The sequence below is a fragment of the Pituophis catenifer genome, unplaced genomic scaffold, assembly GCF_029215685.1.
Source record: "Pituophis catenifer annectens isolate HBS135680 unplaced genomic scaffold, rPitCat1.0.hap2 SCAF_9, whole genome shotgun sequence".
Classification (NCBI taxonomy): Eukaryota; Metazoa; Chordata; class Lepidosauria; order Squamata; family Colubridae; genus Pituophis; species Pituophis catenifer.
The window spans coordinates 707,542-729,325 of record NW_027256889.1 but is presented as its reverse complement, the minus strand read 5'-3'; the positions used below and the strand labels follow the sequence as shown (position 1 = coordinate 729,325).

Below are 21,784 nucleotides of genomic sequence, written 5' to 3'. Positions count from 1 at the left end.
AAGAGCAGTTCTATTGCTTCTGTTTAAAGGGGGGAGGGGTGTCTCCAAACCTGGCCACTTTTAAAGACTTGTGGATTTCAAGCAGCCATGCAGGCTGGGGAATTCTGGGAGGTGAAGCCCACAAGTCTTAAAGAGGCCAGGTTTGGAGACCCCTGGCTTAAGGGGCAGAAATAAGAATCTACAGAGACTGGTGATTGTAAAATCAGGTGCAGGCACGTGGGGGCTTTGACTTACGACTGTCATGATTTTACAATGGAAATTCCAAGCTCGTGGTCACTGGTCGAGGCCTGCCTGTATATTGTGAACAAAGCCTCTAATGCTGCCCCCCCTCCTCACAACCCCCCCATGCCCTTCAATCCTGCCCCTGATGGGTGTAGGTTTTTCCAAGTCCTTGCTGAGTGTTGAAACCCAGAGGAATTCTGCCCTCACCTCTTGCCACCTGTTCCCCAAAGCTCAACGGAAGGAAACATGCAGACACCAAAGCGCTTTGTAACTTTACAAAAAAGGAAAAGATTTATTCGTAAGAGAAGTCTGGTGGACGTGCCCGAGATCCTAGTGCCCGTCTGCAGGCGATGCGTGCGGTGAGGCGGAAGGGTGGAAAGAGGTCAGGCAGAGATACCCAGCAGATCAGTAATAATAATAATAATAAAATCAAAATATAATATTCTATCCAGCTTGACAAAAACAAAGTCAAAAAATTACAGCTCAGTAGAAAAGCCAAGAACCCGCCCTGTTTCCCTCCATGGCCTGAAGGAGGTAGAAGGGAGAAGAAAAAACGTTTATTTTTAAAAAAAGACCCAGAGGGATGGGGGCCTTTGAGAAAAAATATCCTAAAAAGGGCCCTCTCCCCTTGCATAAAATCAAAGTTACAAAACCGAGTGAAACCAGCAGAAGACGTGGAATGTGGAAAGGGTCTTGGGGGGAAGGGACAGGGCGGACAGGGCCTTTCCCTTGCCCAGAAGAGCGCCATCTTTGGAGGTGGGGCGTGTCCCCCAGGAGGAGCAGCGCTCCTGACTTGAGGGGCTGGCAGGGGCACCCAGCCGAGGCTCCCCTGCCAGCTGCAACAGGGTGCTCTCCATCGCTCTGACCATCACCTATGCCGCCTCTTCTGCAGGAGGAAGATGGAGGGGGCCCTTAAATGCTCCCAGGAGGGGAGGGAGGAGATGGGACCCCACCCGGGAGAACTGCCCGGCCCTTCCCAGCTGCAAGAAGGGAGGGCCTCCAATTGCGAGAGCATTTCCCTGGGCCCTTTACCAGCCCCTCCTTCAGCTGGGCAGCACACGCCCCTTGGGTGGGGAGGAAACCAAACACAGTTCTTGTCCAAGAGCCAAAAATGGGGAGGGGGGAGCAGAGGGACTTCCTGGGCTGGGGAGAGGGGAGCCCCTTCCGCCAGGGAAAGAGCCCACTTCCTTCCTTGGGGGGGGGTCAGGAGGAGGGTCCTGCTATTGCTCTTGGTAAGGCACAGGTGGGGGTCCTGCCCTTCCTGGGGTGGGGACCAGCACGGATTGTCCCTCTTCCCCAACCCCAAAATTGCACAGTGGGAGCCGACAGGAAAGGGGGGGTGTGGGGCTTGTCTAGTGCGTGAGGGCCAGAAAGGTGAGGAGGGGGCCTTTGTGATTTTCCATTTTATTCTCTTCTGCACACGAGGGAGAATTAGGCTGCTGACTCCGGCTGGCACCGGCTGGGTCGGGGGGCTAAGGAGACCCCCTTTTCCGAAGCTCCGCGATGAATGCTGTAGGGGGGGGAGAAATGCTCAGGGGTCTGTTTCGGACGATTGAGCACAGCCTTCTCTACCCTGGGACCCCCCAAACTGTCCCCAGGCAGAGCTGGGGGGGTTATCCCTCAGTGCTTCTCCCCTGACGCAGTCTGTGGGGGCCCCCTCCTCCAGTGGGGCTTTCCCACGGGAAGAGCGCATGGCCGTTCTTGTCCTGCTCCAGCTCGGCCATGGGGGCACAGCAGCTGCCCCACTCTTGAGGGGGGGGGCACTGGTCTGGGCCGGGAAGGTGAGGATTTGCCCTCCCCTCGGTGACCCTTCTGGCTGACTGCCAACCCACCTTGGATTATCTCCTCTTTGACCTTCTGTAGTTCGCGCCGAACCTCCTGCAGAAGTTCCTGGGAGAAGAACACACATTTAGGAAAAGGAGCCTGTGACTTTGTGTAGGTGTGTGTGTGTGTGTGTGTGTGTGTGTGTGAGAGAGAGAGACTGGCCTGCAACAAAGAAGCTGGGGAGAAACTGCAAGGCTGGAGTCCTACGGCACTCAACCCAGGACCTTCTGAAACCAGCAGTGCTTCTGGTCCGAGAGCCCCCTTCTCCCGACCCCCACCAGGCCCTGCTAGCCCTGAAGCACGCATGGCACGAGGGTCCAATTGTGTATGAACCAGGCTGCACAAGGCTCTTCAGCGGCATCCAGCTGAGGTGCCAGGGCTGGGCGTGGGCTCACCTGTTTCACCCGCTCCAGCTCGGATTCATCCCCTGCGCCCCCCGCGGGCTCCCCGGCCGTCATGGCGCCGGCAGATTTCATCCTGGGACGGTGAGGAAAAGGGCAGGGTCAGGAACACGGCCATCTTTCCAGGTGCCCCCCCCCCTTCTGAGAATCCCCAGCAGGGCCATTCCAACGCCTTCCAGGCCCGGCAAGGGGTTCAGGATTGGCAGGGGGCAATGAACTGCTTGTTTGCAGAGAGATGAGCAAGGGGTCCTTGGAGCCCTCTGAGTTTGGGGGTTTTCTTGCAGGCATTTTATTACCCCAACCAGGTAACATCCCTAGCACTGATGATGTTACCTGGTTGGGCCACCAAACTCCGAGAGCCCCAAGGACCCCCCATTTCAAACCTGAGCTACAAATATCCTCCTTTATTGGCAGAGGATGGACAGGGTGCATTGAGGCACAGTCAACCTTCGCCCTCGCAGAAGATGGACCCCGGGGCCCTTTGGGGAGGGGCGGGAGACCAGGGAGACGGATTCCAAAGCAGACGGGCACAGATGCCCAGCCTTCCAGCAAGCATCTCCAAGCTGAAAACCATGAAGCAGAGAGGGGTGGGAGGAGGGCTCTCTTCCACCCAGATGTAGGAGGGGGAGGAGCTTTGGGAACAGCTGGAGAGGGGCAAAGCTGGGGAACCAGAAGCAAAAGCAGCCAGATGTGGGCACCAGCAGCTCTCAAACTAGCAGGCTCTGGGAAAAAGGAGACGGGGGAGGGGTTGAAGGGGCCGGGACCCTCTTACTGACACAATTTTCACCCTGGTGGTGGGTCTGGTTCCTTTTTTCTGGCTTGCTAGACATTCAAGCCTTGTCCCCTGGCCTGATGCCAGCAGGGGCAGGAAGGGGTCCTGTTCTTGCCCTGAGACTGGGCCTTGGGAGGTGGGCATGTCAAAAGGAGAGCCCACACCCCAACCTTCTCAGCTGGAGCCCCTCCAGTCAACAATCCCCTGGCAGGAGTGCTATTGCCAGCCTGGATGGCAATAGCACTTACTTCTATACCGCTTCAGTGTGTTTTACAGCCCTCTCTAAGCAGTTTACGGAGTCAGCCTATTGCCCCCCCCCCCCCCAACAATCTGAGTCCTCATTTTATTGATCTCGGAAGGATGGAAGTCTGAGTTAACCTTGAGCCTGGTGAGATTCGAACTGCCAAATTGCAGACAGCAGTCAGCAGAAGCAGCCTGCAGTACTGCACTCTAACCACTGTGCCACCGTGGCTCTTATGGGGTTAGGGTCAAGTGGAGAAGCTGCTGCCCCCAACTTCTGCAGGGGTTGGCTCCTGTGGACCACCGGTGGACTTCAACTCCCAGAATTCTGGGAGTTGAAGTCCACTGTTCAAGTTGCCCTCCCCTGCTGCAGGTATCTGGCTTCCCAGCCCCTCCTGCCTGATACCTAAAGTGGCCGAACTGTGGCCGACCTGTGACGGGGGGTGCAGTGGTCTTCTGGCTCACGGCTGTCCTGATGGGGGGAAGAGAGAGACTCAGTTGCAGGTGGGGAGGATTGGGGAGGGGTCCTTGCGTGCGCACGAGGCGGCTCAGCTTGTCCCTGCTCTCTCGGGGGCTGCTTGCGAGGAACGTGGCTTGGGAGGGGGGCAGAAGAGCCCCTCCCACTGCAGGGGTGTCAGGAGCAACGGGGGGGGAGGTGCCCCTCACCTGGGTAATGTCGTGCTGGACTTCTCCCAAGGTCTCCGGAAGGCATCTGTAATGACCAAGAGAGGGACGGTTGTGGGGAGCGTGTTTTGGGTGCGAGGTCTTCCCCATTCGTGCTGCCATCCAGATCCTTCACTCGGAGCGATTCTTCCATTTTGCGAACAGAAAGGGAAGCAGCCCAGCCCCTCGGCCCAATGATAGAATTCCAGCACTGAAAGCTTCCATGCAGCTGGGCTCACTTGCTGAGCTATTTCTTACTATGGAGCTGCTCTCGTCTTCTCATACATGACACAGATCAAAGCGTGTTGGGGTTACATTTCGGGGGGTTCTTTCACAATCTCTTATTTCCAAGATTCTCCCTCAATCATGAGGACTAGAACGTTTTTTGGAAGGAAAGACAGCAGAGATTCTCCATAACTCTCTGCTGTTTGAGGAAGGAATGGATGGAAAACGTTTCACAGTTCTTTTTGGGGGTAAGCCTTAAAAAGAGACCCACCCAGACAGCTGGACTGTGGACTGTGGCTACTCTGACTATGCTCTGGGGAGACCTGGCCATTTGCTCCGAGGCGGGAGGGGAAGGGACCCATTTGGCTCTCCTTCACTAGTTGCAAACACGCTGACTACATTCACACCACCTGCCAGAGAGAGCTAGTTTTCTTTCCAGGACCTCGGTGTGTGTTTCAGCAGGTTGGACAAACCCAGGAAATGGGCCGATTCAGTAACCGGGTTCAGTGAGCTGTGTGAATACAGCTGCCTTGTCACCTCCCTGCCTGTGCTGATCCGGGGGAGGAGGGGGGGCAGCCCAGGGACCAGAGGTGCCTTGGGGGCCTCTTGCAGCAGCCCCCTTTCACCCACCTGTGGGCTTGGCACCAGTGGCATCCGCATCTTCTTGCTGGGGGCAAAAGAGAGGGACAAAGGTCAGGGAGCTCCCGACTCGCCCAAAGGGCCCCTCACCACCACCACCAGGAGGGCCCAAGGGCGGGAGAGCGGGCGGGGGCGCTGGCCTGACTTGAGATTGATTGGCCCCTGGCATCCCAGGGCCAGGCAGCCACCCCTGCTTCCACCCCAGCTAACGTGCACCTGGCAGGCCCTGCCCTCAGAGGGATCAGGGTGGGAAAGTCCATTTGGGGGGCCCACTCAGACTCACGTGCAAAGGGCCTTCCTCCTTCTTTGGAATGGCCTTCTCGCTTTGCTCTGCAACTCTCCTTCTGGGGGGGGGAAGGGGGGGAGAAACAGGAAGATTCCTCTTTGTACGGCCCCTCTGCGGGCAGACAAGACCACCCGGCTTGTGTTTAAAAGTATGCGGGGGAGGGGGGACCAAAATTGCTCCCAGGGGGGAGGGGAGTGCCAGAATGCCTCAGGCCCAAGGCATATGGCAAAGTCAATGCAGGCCATCGGCTGTATGGGAGACCCCAGCCCGCTCTAGGCCGCCCAGATTCTGCAGCTGAAACCCAGCAGCAAAAAAACTGACTTTCAGGGACACAAGAATTCTTTTTACATTGCAAGCCCCCCCCATCTTCTACAGACCCTTTTGATGGGGGGCGGGGGGCAAAGTCCCACAACCTGAGAAGTCCACACAGCCAGGCTGTCCTCCCAATGGGCAACACCCCCCCCCCACAGCTCTGCCCACTCACCGCCTGGCTAACTTGGCACTCATTTCTTCCATCAGCCCCCCTCCCCCGGGAGCACTAGGGGGGGCTCCTCCACCAGGTGTGGGCTTTGCTCCTTCCTCCTGCAAAAGAGGAAAGTTGGGGAGAGTGAGTGGCCTCCCCCAAGCCAGCACCCTCCCAACACGCAGCCCCTCTTCCTTCCTCCAATCTCTGACTCACCTTGCCCGTCTTCTTCAGCTTTGCCCCAGCCAGTGCTGCGGCCAAGCCGGTGGGTGGTCCGGCCCCTCCACCCGGACCCAGGGAAGCAGGGAGGGGAGGGGCTGGGGGCGGGGGTGGCCCCCCTCCTGACGGCAGAGGACCAGGCGGTGGGCCCGGTGGAGGGGGTGGCCCAGGAGGAGGGGGAGGGCCACTGTGGGCTCCTGGCGGTGGCCCCGGAGGTCCAGGGGGCGGCCCAGGGGGGGCTGGAGGTGGTCCCGGGGGGCGGTGGAGGGCCCCCTGCTGGAGGGGCGACCTGAGGGGCTGCAGCAAGAGAAGCAGAAAGAAAGATGGGAGCCCCCAGCTGTAGCAGCCTTGCCCCCTTCCCAAAAGCTGGAAACGAACAGGAAATCCCACACCTGTCCACCCCCTGCCCCACCCCCACCCCTGCACCAAGGACCCTCTTCCCCAACAAGAGCCTGCTTCTGCCAAGCGCCCAGTGGAGGAGGGGCACAACCGGCTCATTCTTTGGGCCCTCCGAGCAGCTGCCCCCATGTCTGGATGCTGGATTCTCTCCCTCACCCTGTAGAATGGGGGTCCTTGGCCTCTCAGGGGGAGGTCCCCTAAGGTAGGCCTCCCCAACCGTGGCCACTTAAGACTTGTGGACTTCAGTTCCCAGAATCCCTCTTTCCTCTGAAAAGCCGGCTGAGGAATTCTGAGAGTCTCAAAGTGGCCGAGGCTGGGGACCCCTGCCCTCGGCCCCCAAAGCAGAGCTGCCCAGGACCTCCCCAATTTCCATCCTGGAAGCCTTGCAGGGGACGAGGCCCCCGCCCACCCTGGCACCCACCTCCGACGGGCCCCCGTCGCTCCCGCTCTGCCTGCTCCAGCTGCTCCTTCTCCAGCTGCTGTTGCTGCCTGGGATGAAGAGGGCAGAAGAGGCCTCAGTGCCCGCCGGCAGCCCCCCCTGGCAGGCCTCCTGCTCCCAAGCCCCCAGGGCCCCCTTGGCCCACCGCCGCAGCACACTCACTTGAGCTGTGGCACGGGTGGCTCGGGCAAGAGGCTGGAAAGGGGAACGCCACACATCGCCAGGGGGGACGAGGTGGAGCACATCCGACCCAGCAGGCATTTGCCCCAGCAGGCAGCCCTGCAAGCCGATTAGCTGCTAATCTGATCAAGAAGGGCCTTCACACACACACACACACACACACACACACACACACAAGTGCTCTGGGCAGTTCCTCTGGCATCTAAGAAGGCACAGCGGGCACCAAAAGGAGACCCTCTGGGTGCAAGGTTTGGCTTGGAGCCAGACCTGGGGAAGGGGGTCTCCTGCGGCCCCTGTTCCCCCCACCCCTGCAAAGGGGAAGCCCAGCATCTTCCACTCTGGGAAAGGAAAGATTTTTTTTAAGTGTGTGGCTTGTTCAAACAAAAGGCCAAGTAAAGTGAGAACAATAATCCTTTTCTCCCACTTCGCTCCTATCTGAAAATATTTGATGAAATAAGAGAAACTTCCTCCTTGTTGTAAGGAACCTCTCCCTCCTCCCCTTTTAAACCTCGCAGGGCTTCCTGTACCTTTTCTGCTGCTCTGCCAGTTCATCTGCAGTGGGTCCATTCTGGATGGGGCGCAGGGGGGGTGCCGAGTTTCCTGGGGAGACGCAACCCACCAAAAAACAGGTTGGTACCCCATCTTAAGAGTCCAAACAGCAGTTCAGCTCTTCTCCAGACCCTGCGCCCCCCGCCTGCCAGCTTTGAGACCCACCTGCCCCCCCCAGAGAACCCACTAACACCCCCTCCCCCTTTGGGGAGAGGCGCAGGAAGGGCTTGGGAGGCTGCTTTCTCTTGCGGAGTCTGGAGGGTGTCACTTGGGGGACCTGTAGCCCCCGGCCTCTTCCCCTGGCTCAGCTCCCCTCCCCGTCCCCAACCACAGTGCATCTGGCTCACCTGTGTCCAGGGCCTCCAGGGCATGCATCATGCCATTGGCAAACTGGCTGGCATCCTCTTTGCTGCTGAAGTTGAGCCCCCAGACCTGGCGGGCATCCCGCCATTGGTGGAAGTTGGGCGTGGCCTGGTTGTACTTCAGCCCCTTCACGATCGGACTGTTGATGACCACCTGCAGAGACACGGGCAGAGCGGGCTCAGCCGGGACACCCGGAGCTCAGGAGGCCCCAGGGATCTTGGGGTACTGCCCCAGTGCAGAGCCCTGCCCTCCTGGCAGCAAGCATACCCATCTCAGCCCCCCCCCCCAACTGGCCCAGCAGGGATTTGGGGGGCTCCAGAGCTGGAGGAAAAGCTCTGGATGCGAGCAACTCTGCTCCCCTGGACTCAGGACTGCATTCCCACGACATTTCGCTCGATTTGGGGAATTTGCAATTTTATTAACAAAGCATTGTAGACCTCAACTTACAAAAATTATTTAGTGACTATTCTAACTTACAGCAGCATTGTAAAAAGTGACACAACCATTTTTCACATTTATGACAGTTGCAGCATCCCCAGGATCATGTGATCAAAATTGGCCACTGACTCGAATTTACGATGGTCGCAGTGTCCGGGGAGGGGGGGGTTGTCACATGATCCCCTTTTACAAGTAAAGTCCATGGGGAAGCCAGATTCACTTAAGAACTGCAATAATAACTTAATAACTGCAGTGATTCACTTAACAACTAGCTGTGTGAAGAAAGGTCATAAAAGGGGGCAAAATTCGCTTAGCAACAGAAATTTTGGCAGTGGGGAAATCCAAATTTTTTTACTACCGGTTCTGTGGGCGTGGCTTGGTGGGGGTGGGAGGGGAAAGATATTGCAAAATCTCCATTCCCACCCCACTCTGGGGCCAGCCAGAGGTGGCCGGAGCGTAGGAAACTTCCTAGACGTTTGTGGCTTAAAGGTCGGGGGAGTTACCTGCTGGTCCGGCTGCATCTTGCGGCCCACCACCCGGAAGCTGTTGTTGGCAGGACTGTGGTAGATCTGGATGCGGCTGAAGGCCTGGGCACCAGTTCCTGCCGGGACCCATTTTTTATTGGCATCGTCGTAAAGCATCACTGTGGCACGGGTGCTGCAGACCACCGACTCGCTGGAGGGAGAAACAGAAGCCCCACCGAGAGGAGGGTGAGATGCAGCATGATTGGGGCAGGCCCTTATAAAATAAGACACACACCCCTCCCAGCAGTCTTACACCCCCACCGAATTCAGCCCCATGGCTGCCATCAATAGGGTCCATCTCTCTCAAACCACCTGTCCCAGGTAAGAGATGAGACAGGAGGCTACATTTGTGTTAGATGTGGTTTACATACAAAGTCACACTTTACCTTTCGACCAGGGTTCTCCAACCTTGCAACTTTAAGACTTGTGGACTTCAACTCCCAGAATTCATGCTGGGATTGAATTCTGGGGGCCTGGGAAGTCTTAAAGTGGCCAAGATTGAAAAAAACCCTCCAAACTATGTGGAGAGAGGTTAAAAAGACAAGGCAAAAAAAATGAATGCAGCTGTTGCCAGAGCAGCACTGAGACACACACACACAGAGCCCAGAGCTCATTCAGGTTGGCCAGCTGGCTTTGCAAGGCCTTGAATTACAGCTACAATGCAAAACTGCAAAAAGGAACTTTGAGGGGACGGGAGAGGAACTGGCCAGGTGCAAAGGGTCTTCCTCCCCGTTTAGGATCCAGGATTAATGTCCCAGAGGAACCCTCTCGGCCCCAGCAGGGAAAAGGCATCCTGTCTCCTTGGTAAAGGCTTAGGACACCCAAACAGGCGGGCCCACCCTCCTGGAGGGGTCACAGCACTGGCACTCTCCAGCTGCAAGACCTGGGAGCTCATTGTCCAATACACACACACACAACTAACTTCATCTGGTCAGCCACAGAGACACACAGACACTCACCCGGCCTCTCTAAGCCAGGGTGCAACGCTGCCCAATACACCCATCAGAAGCTGAAGAGCTGTGCACCACCCACCCACCCAATTCTCCTCAGTTCCAGATAGTTAAATTTATTTGTTTGCATTTCATATTTCTCAACTGCCCAAAGCCTTCAGGTCAGGAAGATGCAGCATCTGTCAGTAAGAATAATTCATAGGCCGGAAAAGTAGCCACAAAATGATCTGGGCCACATTTCCATTGTCAAAGAGGGAGGGGCCCTTTGTGGCCTATGCAAAAAAGGATTAAGGGTGAAGTATGCAAAAGTATTTGCATGTTGTCAAACAATTTGTATTGTCCACAGCCCTGTCTCCCTATGTTCCCCCCACCCATCTGAAATTTGGATAAAGAAAGCTAATTTTGCCAGCTTCTTCTTTCTTTGGATGTTATGGGGAAGGGGAGAAAAAGGGAGGGAGGGAAGGAAGGAAGGAAGGAAGCCTAGTGAGTTCTTCATTTCTCCTCAAAGGAGTTGGAGGAATTGTTGTAACTTGCAAAACAGGAAAAACGGAAGGCCCAGGCAAGAAGGGCAGGGACGGAAGAAACCTTGCTGGGGGTGGAACTGAAATAAATGCCCACATATGAACTCTAAACTGCCAATTGCAGCCATAGATGCCAGAGGAGGAAAATGATTCCAGCTGTATCCAGGGAAAGCAGCCCTAGCCAAAACAAAAGCGGGACCCCCTCCCTCCCAGGAGGGCACAGCCCTCTCCTAGCCCCCCCCCCAGTTCCTCCCTTGCCAGGCAGTTGCTCTCCAGGCCCAGCCCCTCCCTCTCTTGAACTGGGAGAGCCAGGCCTCCAGGCAGGTTGGGGCAGAGCCCAGCCCAGCTGCCAACAGCTGTTCACTGGAGGAGGGGGAGGGGAGGGAAGGGGGGCAGTCATCAGACATTGACTTCTCTGGCTCCTGGGCTGCTCCGGTCCAGCCGGAAGGGCAGGGTTAGAACCACAAAGGCCCAGGGGAGGCTCTGAATCCGCTCACTGGTCTGGCAAGAGAGCAGCAGCCCAGCTGAGGATCCCTCCAAAGTAGGCCTCTCCCATCTTGGCCACTTTAAGACTGGCGGACTTCAACTCCCAGAACTCCCCAGCCTTAAAGTGGCCAAGGTTGGAGACCCCGGCTCTAAAGAACCAGACGCAGAGAACAATTTGTCCAAAACTATCGCAGGGCTTCACAAAGGTTAAAAAAAAAGCAAGCAGCAGCCGTGCAAAATGAGGTACTGAGAAAAATCAGCTTCCTGAAAACAGCAGCAGCTTTTCATTACAAGGGAGAGTTGAGCAAGTTTCTGCGCCCCGGGAAAGAACCCAGGCCTGGCACACCTGAAGGGGAAGCAGGGCAGCTGAGAGAGGAGGTTTCTGGCAGCCGGAGGTGAGGCTGCGGCTCCCACACAACTCCTTGATTTTCCACTCCCAAAGCCAGTGCATTATGCACCATCCCACACGGCACACGGCTTACGGCTTGTCTGCTTTGCATGAACGGTGCGGTCCAGAAGCCCCTGGCTTGCTTAATCCTGACAGGTAGTTCTACCTACGGGTGTCTGAAGCTGGACACACCTGGATGGAATCCACAGAATCGCTGCTTTCACCTGTTGGACTAAGCCATGGTTTTGTCCCACAAGCTAGGATTGATCGTGCGAAGGCATTCACTACATTCAGAATAGAGCTGGAAGGGACCTTGGAGGTCTTCTAGTCTAACCCCTGCTCGAGTCCAAGAAACCTACCATTACAGACAAGTGACTGTCCAGTCTTTTCTTAAAATCCTCCAGTGATGGAGCACCCACGACTTCTGGAGGCCAGTTGTTCCACTGAGTAATTGTTCTCACTGTCAGGGAATTCCTCCTCAGTTCCGGGTTGCTTCTCTCCCTGATGAGTTTCCACCCGTTGCTTCTTGTCCTGCCTTTGTGGCAGCCCCTCAAATACTGGGGGACTGCTCTCATGCCGCCCCTGGGCCTTCTTTTCTCTAGACTAGCCAGACTCAAATCCTGCAACCGTCTTTCATATGTTTTTGTCTCCAGGCCTTTCATCATCTTAGTTGCACTTTTTCCAAAGCCTCAACATCTTTTTTGAAATGTGGTGACCAAAGCTGGATGCAGGATTCCAGGTGTGGCCTTACTAAGGATTTATAAAGCGGCACTAATACTAAAGTCAATGCCCCCGTTTATACCACCAAGGACTGTATTAGCCTTTTTGGCTGCTGCCGCACATTCGGCTCAGCCCAGCTCAGAAAATGTGTGAATGCATCACAGGCAGAAAAAGGCCAAGGATTTGGTAACCGATGGCAGTTCAGGAGTGTTGCTCCCCCCCCCCCCCCGAGCTGGCTTGCCATGCTCGGTTCTTGCAGTGCCTGGTCCAAACGCAATCTAACCACAAGTGCAATGACGCAAGGAAGGAAACCCAAAGGTTGTGTCAAACAGGCCTCCTTCCTTCCAGGATGTTGTTGCACAAGGGGAAAAGTCACAACCTCCACCTCCTAAGTGACAGCATGAAGGTGATCTACCCACGGAGCAGGATCAAAGTGGCCCCACCCCCTTCTGCAGCCTAGCAGGGTGGATCTCCTGATCTGGTCCAAGACAGGCTGCCCCCCTCTCAATATCCAGACCACCTCTCAATTGCACCCAGCGCTGACTTCTTTGCACCCAGCAGAAACTTGCAGACAGCCCCCAGTCTGGAGAAATACTCCCCCTCCCCAACCCCCACTGGGGGGGGGGAGAAGAAGCACCAGAGTTGCTGCTTTTGTTTTAATCTCTCCCCACCCCTGTGCAAAAGCTTGCTTGTGTTTGGGCCAGGAAGGAGCAGGGGGTAGAGGTGATCAAAGGTCAGGGAGGCAGGGAGGGGGGTGGGGCTCGATCTCCTGCAGGCACAAGCCCCCCTCCAAGTGGGGGAGGGGAGGATGTGTCCACCTAGAAATGTTTAACCATGAGCCGCTGCCCAGAGATGACCACACAAACACCCAGCTGCCCTCTGGCCATGACTCTTGCAGAGGGAGAAAGGAAGGGGAGGACAAGTGGGGTCACACCTGGATCCTGGCCGCTTGGGGGGCACCCTCTGCTTCCCTTCTAAAAGCATGGGAAGTGACCCACAGACTGGCACATTCTGGAGTGGCACAAAATGCCAGGCCTCTGCGGAACCCTTGCCCTCCCCCCGCAGGCACAGCTCCCAGGGAGGCTGCAGCCTATCTCAGGACAGAGGACTACAGCCCCCCCCCCCAGCCGTGCAGTCTGCCTGGGACTTTTCTGGAGGAGCCCCTCCCAACACAGCCAGCCAGCTGGAAGGGAAGCAAGCATTGACCATGATGGGTCTCTTTCCCCAGAGAGTTGGTTGTGGGCAGGGGTCCCATCTTGGGGGGCGGGTGGGGAGGCAAGGAGGCACAGGGCCAGGGCACCTGGGGAGGGTGGAGAGGAGCAGAGGCAGCCCAAGGCGCAGGAAGAGGGAAGGGAAGCAGGCGGAGGCGAGGAAAACAGCAGCCTCACAGCAGCCCTGCCTTATAAGGGTATGTTGCAGGGCCTGGCCGGATCCGTGGAGAATGTGGGAATGTGAAGGGGGGGCTGGGAAGAGCCTGGAGACCTCCTGCCTGCCCCTCAATGGAGGCCATGGAGCCGGCTGGCCTGGCACCAGACAGCCTCTGCTCCCCAAATCAGCCTTATGTGGGGCTCTGAGTTGTAGGTGGGGGAAGGGGCAAAAGGAAGGTTGCAGAATAGGGTCCCTGCAGGAGCCCAGCACACAGGCACCAACCCCCCCTCCCCCCCACGAGGCCTTTTCCACAGGTGGGCACCAACATGGCAATAGCACTTAGACTTCTATACGGCTTCACAGGGCTTTATAGCCCTTTCTCTCTAAGCGGTTTACAGAATCAGCCTCTTGCCCCCAACCATCTGGGTCCTCATTTGACCCACCTCAGAAGGATGGAAGGCTGAGTCAACCTGGAGCCTGGTGAGATTTGAACTGCCAAATTGCAGGCAGCCGGCAGTCAGCAGAAGAAGCCTGCAGTACTGCACTCTGACCACTGCGCCACTGTGGCTCCTATTCCTCCCCACTCCTCCCCCCATGCCACATTCACCTGCCCGGGGACTTCTCCGGCTGCTGGGCCTGGGTCTTCTTCGAGGGGTCAGGCAAAGGGGCCTTTGGCTTGCCCAGCGTGATCCTGCCAAGGGAAGCGAACATGCCCACTACGTGCTGCCAGGGGCTCGGTTGGCAGGAGGGGGCCATGACTCCAAGGATTGAGGCAGGGTTGCCCACCCCCTTCCTTGCCAGTGGAAGCAAGTCCTTCTCTGACTGCCCCCCTCATGTGTAAGAGAGTCAGCTGCACTCAGAGGGGCACAGGTGGGCTGGGGGTGCAGAGCTGGGGGGGCTCTTCCCCTCCCACCTCCAAGCACACCTGAACTGGGTGGAGTGTGTCTCCTTCTCCTTCGGAGGAGCTGGGGCTGATCTGTGGAAAGAGGCAATTCTGGTCTGGAGGCCCCCAGGGGCCCAAGACTTCCCAGGGGGTCCCACGGCTCAGTGGCAGAACCCCCGCCCCTTCCGCAGAGCAGGCCCCATACACCCCTGTGTGGGGCAGAGAGGAAATGCAGCTGAGGGGCCCAGAGCACAGCAAGAGGCCAAGCGGGGCAGGGCCAGCACCTGCCCAAAGGCTCCTCATATGTGCATGCAACACCTGGAGGGCCCCACTGGGGCAAAAGGGGGCAATGTAAGGGGCCAGCAGGAGGCGGTGGGGGGCAGCAAGGAGCGTCCCACAAGAAGAGGGCTCCTCCAGGCATCTGAGCCAGCAGAGCCCGCTGAGGCTCCGCAGCTGAGTCACTTCCTGCTGAGCGGACGGCATTTTCCGGCTTCTTCAACTTGGGACATTTTAGGAAAAGGGGGGGGGACAAGACGGAGTGGCTGCCACTCTGCGGAGAGGGGGGGATGAGGAGCCAGGAAAGAAATGAGGCGGGGTCTTGAGGCCCCCCCTCAGTGGAGGGAGAGAAATCCTGGGCTTCTGGGGGGGAGCAGGGGGGCAAGGAAGTGGAGAGGACTGTCCAGGGAAAGCGCCCAGAGAGGAAGAGAGGAGAGGAATTCCTGGCCATCTAGGGAGCTGGAAGGGGGGCCCAGGGTCACCAACCCTGGCAGGGAGAGCAGGAAGGTGTTGGGAGAAGACCCCCCCCTTTAGTTCGGGAGGGAGGGAGGGGGAAGGGGCCCTCCCCCTTACAACCTTTGAGTGGGACCCATTTTGGGGGCAACCATGGTTGGGCCAGCCCAGCAGCAGCCTCCTCCCTGCTCGCCACCCACTCAGAGACCTCAGAAACAGAAGCCGGAGCGAAGTCACAATGAGCAGCCCTGAAGGGGGTGGGCGGGTGGGGAGGGGGCTCCGTTCTGCAGACAGACAGGCTCCCTTCCCTGCAGGGCCAAGAAGCCCTGGGCCCTTTTCCCTGACCTACCATTCCCTTGTCATTCACAAGTAGTCCTCGACTTACGACCATAATTGAGCTCAACATTTCTGTCGCTAAGCAAGACTGTTGTGAGATGCGTTTTGCCGCATTTTACAACCGACCGTCATAACTGCGAACCAGTGGCCAAGCATTCAAATTCTGATCACGTGACCACAGGGAGGCTGCACCGGTCACAAGGGTGAAGAACGGTCGTGTCCCTTTTCCCGGTGCTGCCGTAACTCCGAAGGGCCGCTAAACGAAAGGCTGGGAGTGGAGGAAAGTCGAAGGCTACCTGTCCTGAGCTGGCAGGTAAGGTCTAATCGTCCAGAGGAAGGAAGGAAGGAAGGTCAAGGAGGCCCAGCTGAAGCCCCTCCCTTCCTGGGCTTTGCTCCCCTCCCCTCCCCTGAACTGAAGCCAGCCCCCCTCCCCTCCTCCCATTCAGAGCAGATAAAAGTGGCCTCCATGCTGGCCCCCCATTTCTCCTGTTAATCCACCTGGGCCCCTCCCAGCAATCCTGTTTCCCTCCCACCCAGCTTCTGCTTGGAGGGGGGGCTCTTGGGAGGGGGGGAAGGAGCTCTCTGGACCTCCAAACAGGAAGGCTCCACGGAGGAACCCCAGGCCCCCCGTTACTGATAGACCTCTTTGCTTCCTGGGTCTCTCACCCCCTCACTCAAAGGGACAAGAGAAAGGTCTCTGTATTTGGGGGGGGGGCTGGCTGGGGAATTCTGGGCGTTGAAGTCCACAGGTCTCATAGGGGCCAAGGTTGGACTGAAGCCCTGCCGTTTTAGCAAATTAAGAAGCATGGAAGCATTCAATCTTTTAATTCAAGGGCCTGGCTTGCACCCCTGCACTTTGCTTTAAAGTAGAGCAACTTGGGCTGCTTAGTTCTAGGCAGAATCTTCACCATTAAGGTTAAGATGAACCATGCCTCCCCCCCTCCCCCCCCAGACAGACACAGGCCCAGAGAGAAAAAGGGAACTGGGGGGAGTTGCCAGGCCCGGCTTCCTGCTCTTTGGACGGAGCAGACTTGGTGGCTCTAGAAGCAGCAGGCCAAGCCCCCAGCTGGCCAGAAGTGCCCCTCAGACTAGTTCCCCACTTCCAGAGGTTTTACAAACGGAAAAGTAGGGAGGGCAGAAGGGAAATTCCGAACTGGCAACCAGGCTGGGTGTGTCCTGGCAGAGGAAACGTTTAAAGTAAGTAAACCTCACTAACACTGATGATGTTCCCTAGTTGGGTCATGAAACGTCTGCGAGAAAACAACCAAACTCAGAGAGCATTAAGGACCCCTCAAGTAAAATTCAGTTTGGATCTGTTTCTGAACCCGCAAAGCCCCCTCAAACTGGGCTTGCTTTTCTCCCCCACTAATGCTACCCCCCTCTTCTCTTACCAAACGTGCCAGGGAACTCTCCCCTATCCCCAGCCCCCGAGAGAGCTGGGCACGGGGCAGGAGAAAAAAACAGGGAAGTGCTTTAAGCGGGTAAGGCATCAGGTCAGAAACTGAGAGATGGGGAGGTCTGGTCCCACCTTAGGCACAAAAGCCGGCTGGGTGATTTGGGCCCAGGCACCAGGTGGCTGGGAGTTGTAGTCCTGCCAAGCACGAAAGCCAGCTGGATGACTTGCTTTCGTGCTTGGCAATCGTCACCAGGAGATGGTGAGTTCTAGCCCCATCTTAGCTATGAAAGCTGGCTGGATGACTTTGGGCCACTCATTCCCTCTCAGCCCAACCCTCCCTCATAGGGCTGTTGTGCGGGAAACAACCAGAGGAAAGAATCCCATGTATGTTTGTTCCCTTGAGTTATTTATAAAAATAATAAAGGCAGGATACAAATAAATGCAACATATTAAAAACAGACCTCGTGAGAACCCTCCAGTGCAGACCGGGGCAGCTGAGAAACACTAAAGGCTCACTTGGGGGGGGGGGGGGAGGGACAATTGTCCTCCTTCCCCACAAATCTCACTAGAAGGGGCTGCTGCAAGACCCAAGGCCACTGGAGAGAATTGCTCACAGCCACAACTTCTCTTTCTGATGCAGACCACAAAGCAGAGGTGGGCAGGTTACTCACAAAAGCTGTGCTGTCGTCCATCCGTCCCTCCCCCACCCCCCACCCACCCCCGGTCGCCAGAATTCTCTGTTACTTGTGTTTCCCCCCCCCCTTCTTTTTTTTTTCTTTTTCTTTACAGATTTTTGGCAAATTTTCCTTGCTCTCTAGGACTGCTGGACAAGCCTCTGGTTCCAGGGCAGGGCTGGGCAACTATGGCCCCTATGGACTACAACTCCCAGAATCCCCATAGTTGCCCACCCATTCCAGGGTGTGTTTGATTGAGCAGCCAGCTGGGTTGGGGGGCAGATGGGGAGGAGGACAGGGAAAGTGGATTTGATAATGGTCACATTTCCTACTTGATTCTTTGATAACCAAATTTTGAGTGAACTTTTCTTTCTGGAAAGGCAGAAAGTCAGTGGAAATAAAGCCGGTGACCCTAAGACTCCCCCTCCCTCCTGGTTTCCAGCCTCCATGCTGCCTGGGGAATTCTGGGAATTGGAGTCCACCCATCATCACATAGTTGCCAAGTTCAAAAAGCCTTGTTCTAAAGGCTTGCGGCTTATTGCCTTGGCCTCAGGACCGCAGCTGTAGAAAAGAATAAAACTTTTCCTCTCTAATCTGGCTGCAAGGCATGGGAGAGTATCTGTCATAATGCCGACCCTGCTTCAAAAGCCTCTTTTGTGTTTCTAGAGGCCTCCCGGCTGGCCTGCACTCCTAACCTGACAGAAGTTTGCAGAAAGGCATTTTAATTATTTTATTTATACCCTGAGCTGGCTGCTGCAGTGCATAACCAATTTCTGCTTTTCCTGAAATTATAGCCCAGCCTTCATTCTAAATTCCTGCATGTTGGCTCTTTCCAATCCCCTCATTCCTTACCCTGCACATGCACCTTCCCTCCCACCTAACGCCCCCCCCATGGGAATGAGGGGGAGGGCTCTATCCATAGTCAGGAACTTAGAGTAGGGATGTCCAACCTTGGCAACTTTAAGACTTGTGGACTTCAACTCCCAGAATTCCCTGGACAGCTCTGGCTGATGAATTCTGGGAGTTGAAATCCACAGGTCTTAAAAGTTGCCAAGGTTGGACATCCCTGGTTTAGAAAATGAACACAAAATGTGATGCTGTATACCTTTAAATAAAAACAATTTTTTCCATGAAGTTAGCTTCTTTCATATGAAGGAAACCTGTATGCCCATTTGGATGAAAGCAGGATTAAAAATAATTTAGCAGCCAGAAGAAAGTCGTAACGGCATCATTGTGACATGGAAGGAGAAATGATCTAGCTGGCTTCCCTAAAAACTTTGATTCAAGCCTTTTAAACTACACTACGCTACACTACAGTAAACCATGGTGGACTAACTACAAAGGTTACTAAGGCATGCATTTCTCTCTCTCACACACACATGCAGAACAAACTAAAGATTTCCTTACAAGCTTCTGAGTAACACTCAAATAAGAACGGGAGCAGACAAATTCATGGAAGGTTACTGTCCAGTTGTAAGCAGTAGTTGAGAAGAGCCTCCATGTACAGGTATTGTATACCTTTCAGGCCAACAGCAAAAGTACCAGCAATGGCTGATTTATCTCTCATGCTTGAGTCTAAAAGCTTTCCCAAACCTGGACTCTCCAAGTGGCCCTCGAATTTCCTAATTCCCGGGCTACAAGAATGCCTTTGGGCTTTCTTACTGGGGATAATGGGAACTGGAATCCAAAGCTGCTCGAGATCCAATTGATAGGGGTGTGGGGTTCCCTTGAAAAGAAAAGATGTGCCCCGGACACACTGCCCTGCTGGTAGGGAGCAGCCAAGCCCCATCCTCTCCCTACCAGAGCCCCTTCCCCTAATCCACAAGCAGCTCAGGGCATCCTCCCAACTCACCCAACCCTCCAACCCTCCCGGCTGCTGCTTACCAAAGGCCGGCTCTACCCTGAACGGGGCTCCGTGCAGCGGACAGACCAAATCTGGCGACCCGGGTCGGGGAGGCTAGGCCGAACCGCAGAAGCCCCCGGCCGCCCCGCCGGCCTTCTGGTCGCGGCTCTTCCGGCCGAGGGAGTCCGGGCGCCCTCCCCGCCTCCGAGGCCCACCTGGCCGGCCATTCCGGCGGAACTTCCGACGGCTGCGAGCTGATCCGCCTTCCGGAGAGCCCCCTCCCCGGGGGCTGCAGCCTCGGAGCGCCCCGCAGAAGGGCTGAGGGGGGGGCGGAGGGGCCTCCGGGGCGGCCCGCGATGACTAAGGCGGCAGGCAGGAAGCAGCGCCCGAGGCGGAGGGGCGCCGGGCCTGCTGCCTGGGTCTCCGCTCGCCAAGGGCGGGCAGGGCCTTCCCGCTTCGGCCAGGGGCTGCCCGGCGGCGCTTGCCACAAAAGCCCTCCGCCGCGCTCCCGTCCCCTCAGCTCAGGCACAGCTGAGCAAGCGGCCCCAGCCGGGCAGGAGGGCTGTGCGGTGCCTGCCCCAGTGGCAGAGGAGCAGGTGAGGGAGCCGCCGAGGCGGGCAGGTGGAGCCCAGCACCGGCAGCTTCGGGCGGGGGGCTGGGCGGGTCCCCAAACGGGGATGGGACTGGCCCGCCTAAGCCTGGCATCTCCCGCGCCCCCCTTCGCAAGACCCCCCGTCGGTCCCCACTCCAGCCCCCGCCCCCTCCCCCCGCTGGGCCCCCCTTCCTCCCGAGGTGCCCGGCCAGGTGGCGGCGGCGATGCTCCCCACGCAATAGACTCAGGTGAGCCCCCGCGCAAGTCGGCGGGAGAGGAGAAGCGAAGCTAAAGGGAAGGCCTGCGAAGGCCCCCATCAGCCGGGGGGGCTCCATTCTGCCGGTCATGCGGGGCTTCCAGGGCCCTCTGGCGGGGGGAGGCCCTCGCTTCCCCCTCGCCTCTGCGGGAAGGGGCTACCCAACTTGGCGCTTCCGGAGGAAGGGGCGTGCGGAGCCCACACTCCACTCCGGAAAGCGGGCGGGATCTTTTCCGGGGGTGGGCGCCCCTCTCCGCCCGGCGAAGCCCCTTCTCCACGCGGGGAAGTCGCCCCATTTCCGGGGCTCGGGGGGTCCCCCCGGCAGCCCTTCGCCAACTTCAGCCGCCGAAGCCACGTCGGAGTTGCCCGCCAGGCGGGAGAGGCCACCCTTCCTCTGCCCCGCCGGCCGACCCACCCCCGCCCCAGCCAGGCACGGCCGGACGGCCCCGCCGCAGCCCCAAAGTCGCGGCTCCTTCGGGGCGGAGACGAGCCGGGAGCCCCGCCGCGCCCGCCCTCCCGCCTGGCTGCCAGGCAGCGCGGGTAGCGGGCCGGGCGCGGGCCCAGACAACAAAGGCGGCCGCCCGGCAGGTACTGACCTCATGTCTGCTGCTTTGTGCGCGGCGCTGCAGCCTCGGCAGCTGCTGCTGCTGCTGCTGCTGCCTCTGCTGCTGCTCTCCCGCCGCCGCCGCCGCTTCCGCTTCCCAGACCTGGCTGGGTGGGGACGTGGGTGGGGCCGGCCCGGGCTGCTCCCCCACCTCGGCCGGGCGGCCTCCGCGCTCCGTCGCCGCGGGCTGCGCTCAAGCGGCGGCAGCACCAGCAGCCCCCGCCTGGAAGCCCTCCGACCGCGCCCGCCGGCCGCTTCCTTCCGCCCCTTCGCCCGCCGCGGCGACGGCGGCGGCTGCTCCCCGGGCCCGGCGCCCCCGGGGGCTCATGGCCCCGATCCCGCGCCGCGCACAGCCAGGCCCGGCTGGGACGGCAAGCAGGCGCGCGCCCGCCCGCTTTGATCCGGCGGCGGTGCCCGTGCACTGCCCCCCCGCCCGCCGCTTTCCAGCAGGCACCGCTGCGGCGCCTCTTAAAGGGGGCGAGGCCGGCGCGCTTAAAAGGGCACCGCGAGGGCCGCCGCGGTGGGTGGGAAGGGGGGTCTTCCCCGGTGGGGCGTCGGGCGGCCGCCGGCTCCGAGTCGCGGGGGTCGCCCGCCCGGGCCGCGGCTTCGCGCAGAGCCGCCTCTGAATTCGCAAAACGCCCTTGCGAGGCAGGACGGGCTCCTTGGGCAGGCTGGCGCTTCCGCGGGGAGACGCGACTCGAGCCGCCGTGGCCGAGAGCAAAGCAGCCCGGCCTCCCCGCCCGCAACGGCGCCGGCGACTTTCGCCCTGCTGAGCTGCGGGGGGTGAGCCCGGGATGAAAGAGGGAATCCGGACCCTCAAGGGGGCCTGGAGGACAGTGCCAGACCCCCCCCACAGCTTTCGGGGTTGGCCAGGCAGCAGCTGCTTGGTCCTGGGGTGGGGAGGCTGCGGAGCCTGGTGGTCCCCTCACCTTCCCATCCCCCTGCTTCTGCTGGCGCCGCAGCTGGTCCCCCCAAGGGGGTGGCGGTTGGGCCCCTGCCCTGCTCTCTCCACTCAGGGTTTCTGCCTGTGCAAGTGCAGCACATTTTGAGGGGGGGGGCAGGAGAAGGCCCTCTTAAAGGGGGGGAGGGGGCTGAATAATTTTCATCTGTATGCTCAGAAGGTCCTTTTCTCCTGCTCCTCCTCAGCTGCTGCAGGGGCCCAAGAGGCCAGCTGTGCCCGTGGCATCCACCT

General features: G+C 58.2%; 1 protein-coding gene across 1 annotated transcript; it reads right to left on the bottom strand.

Moving 5' to 3' along the window:
* Positions 1–482: 482 nt before the first annotated feature.
* On the bottom strand, positions 483–20,988 carry VASP (vasodilator stimulated phosphoprotein). Its single transcript, XM_070950224.1, is given in 14 exon segments — positions 483–1,732; positions 2,055–2,112; positions 2,442–2,523; positions 4,126–4,171; positions 4,978–5,014; positions 5,270–5,330; positions 5,757–5,854; positions 5,952–6,212; positions 6,214–6,251; positions 6,775–6,842; positions 7,500–7,572; positions 7,869–8,037; positions 8,826–8,997; positions 20,585–20,988. Coding segments are annotated over 14 exon segments (1,206 nt in total). The 5' UTR covers positions 20,590–20,988; the 3' UTR covers positions 483–1,694.
* Positions 20,989–21,784: the final 796 nt, after the last annotated feature.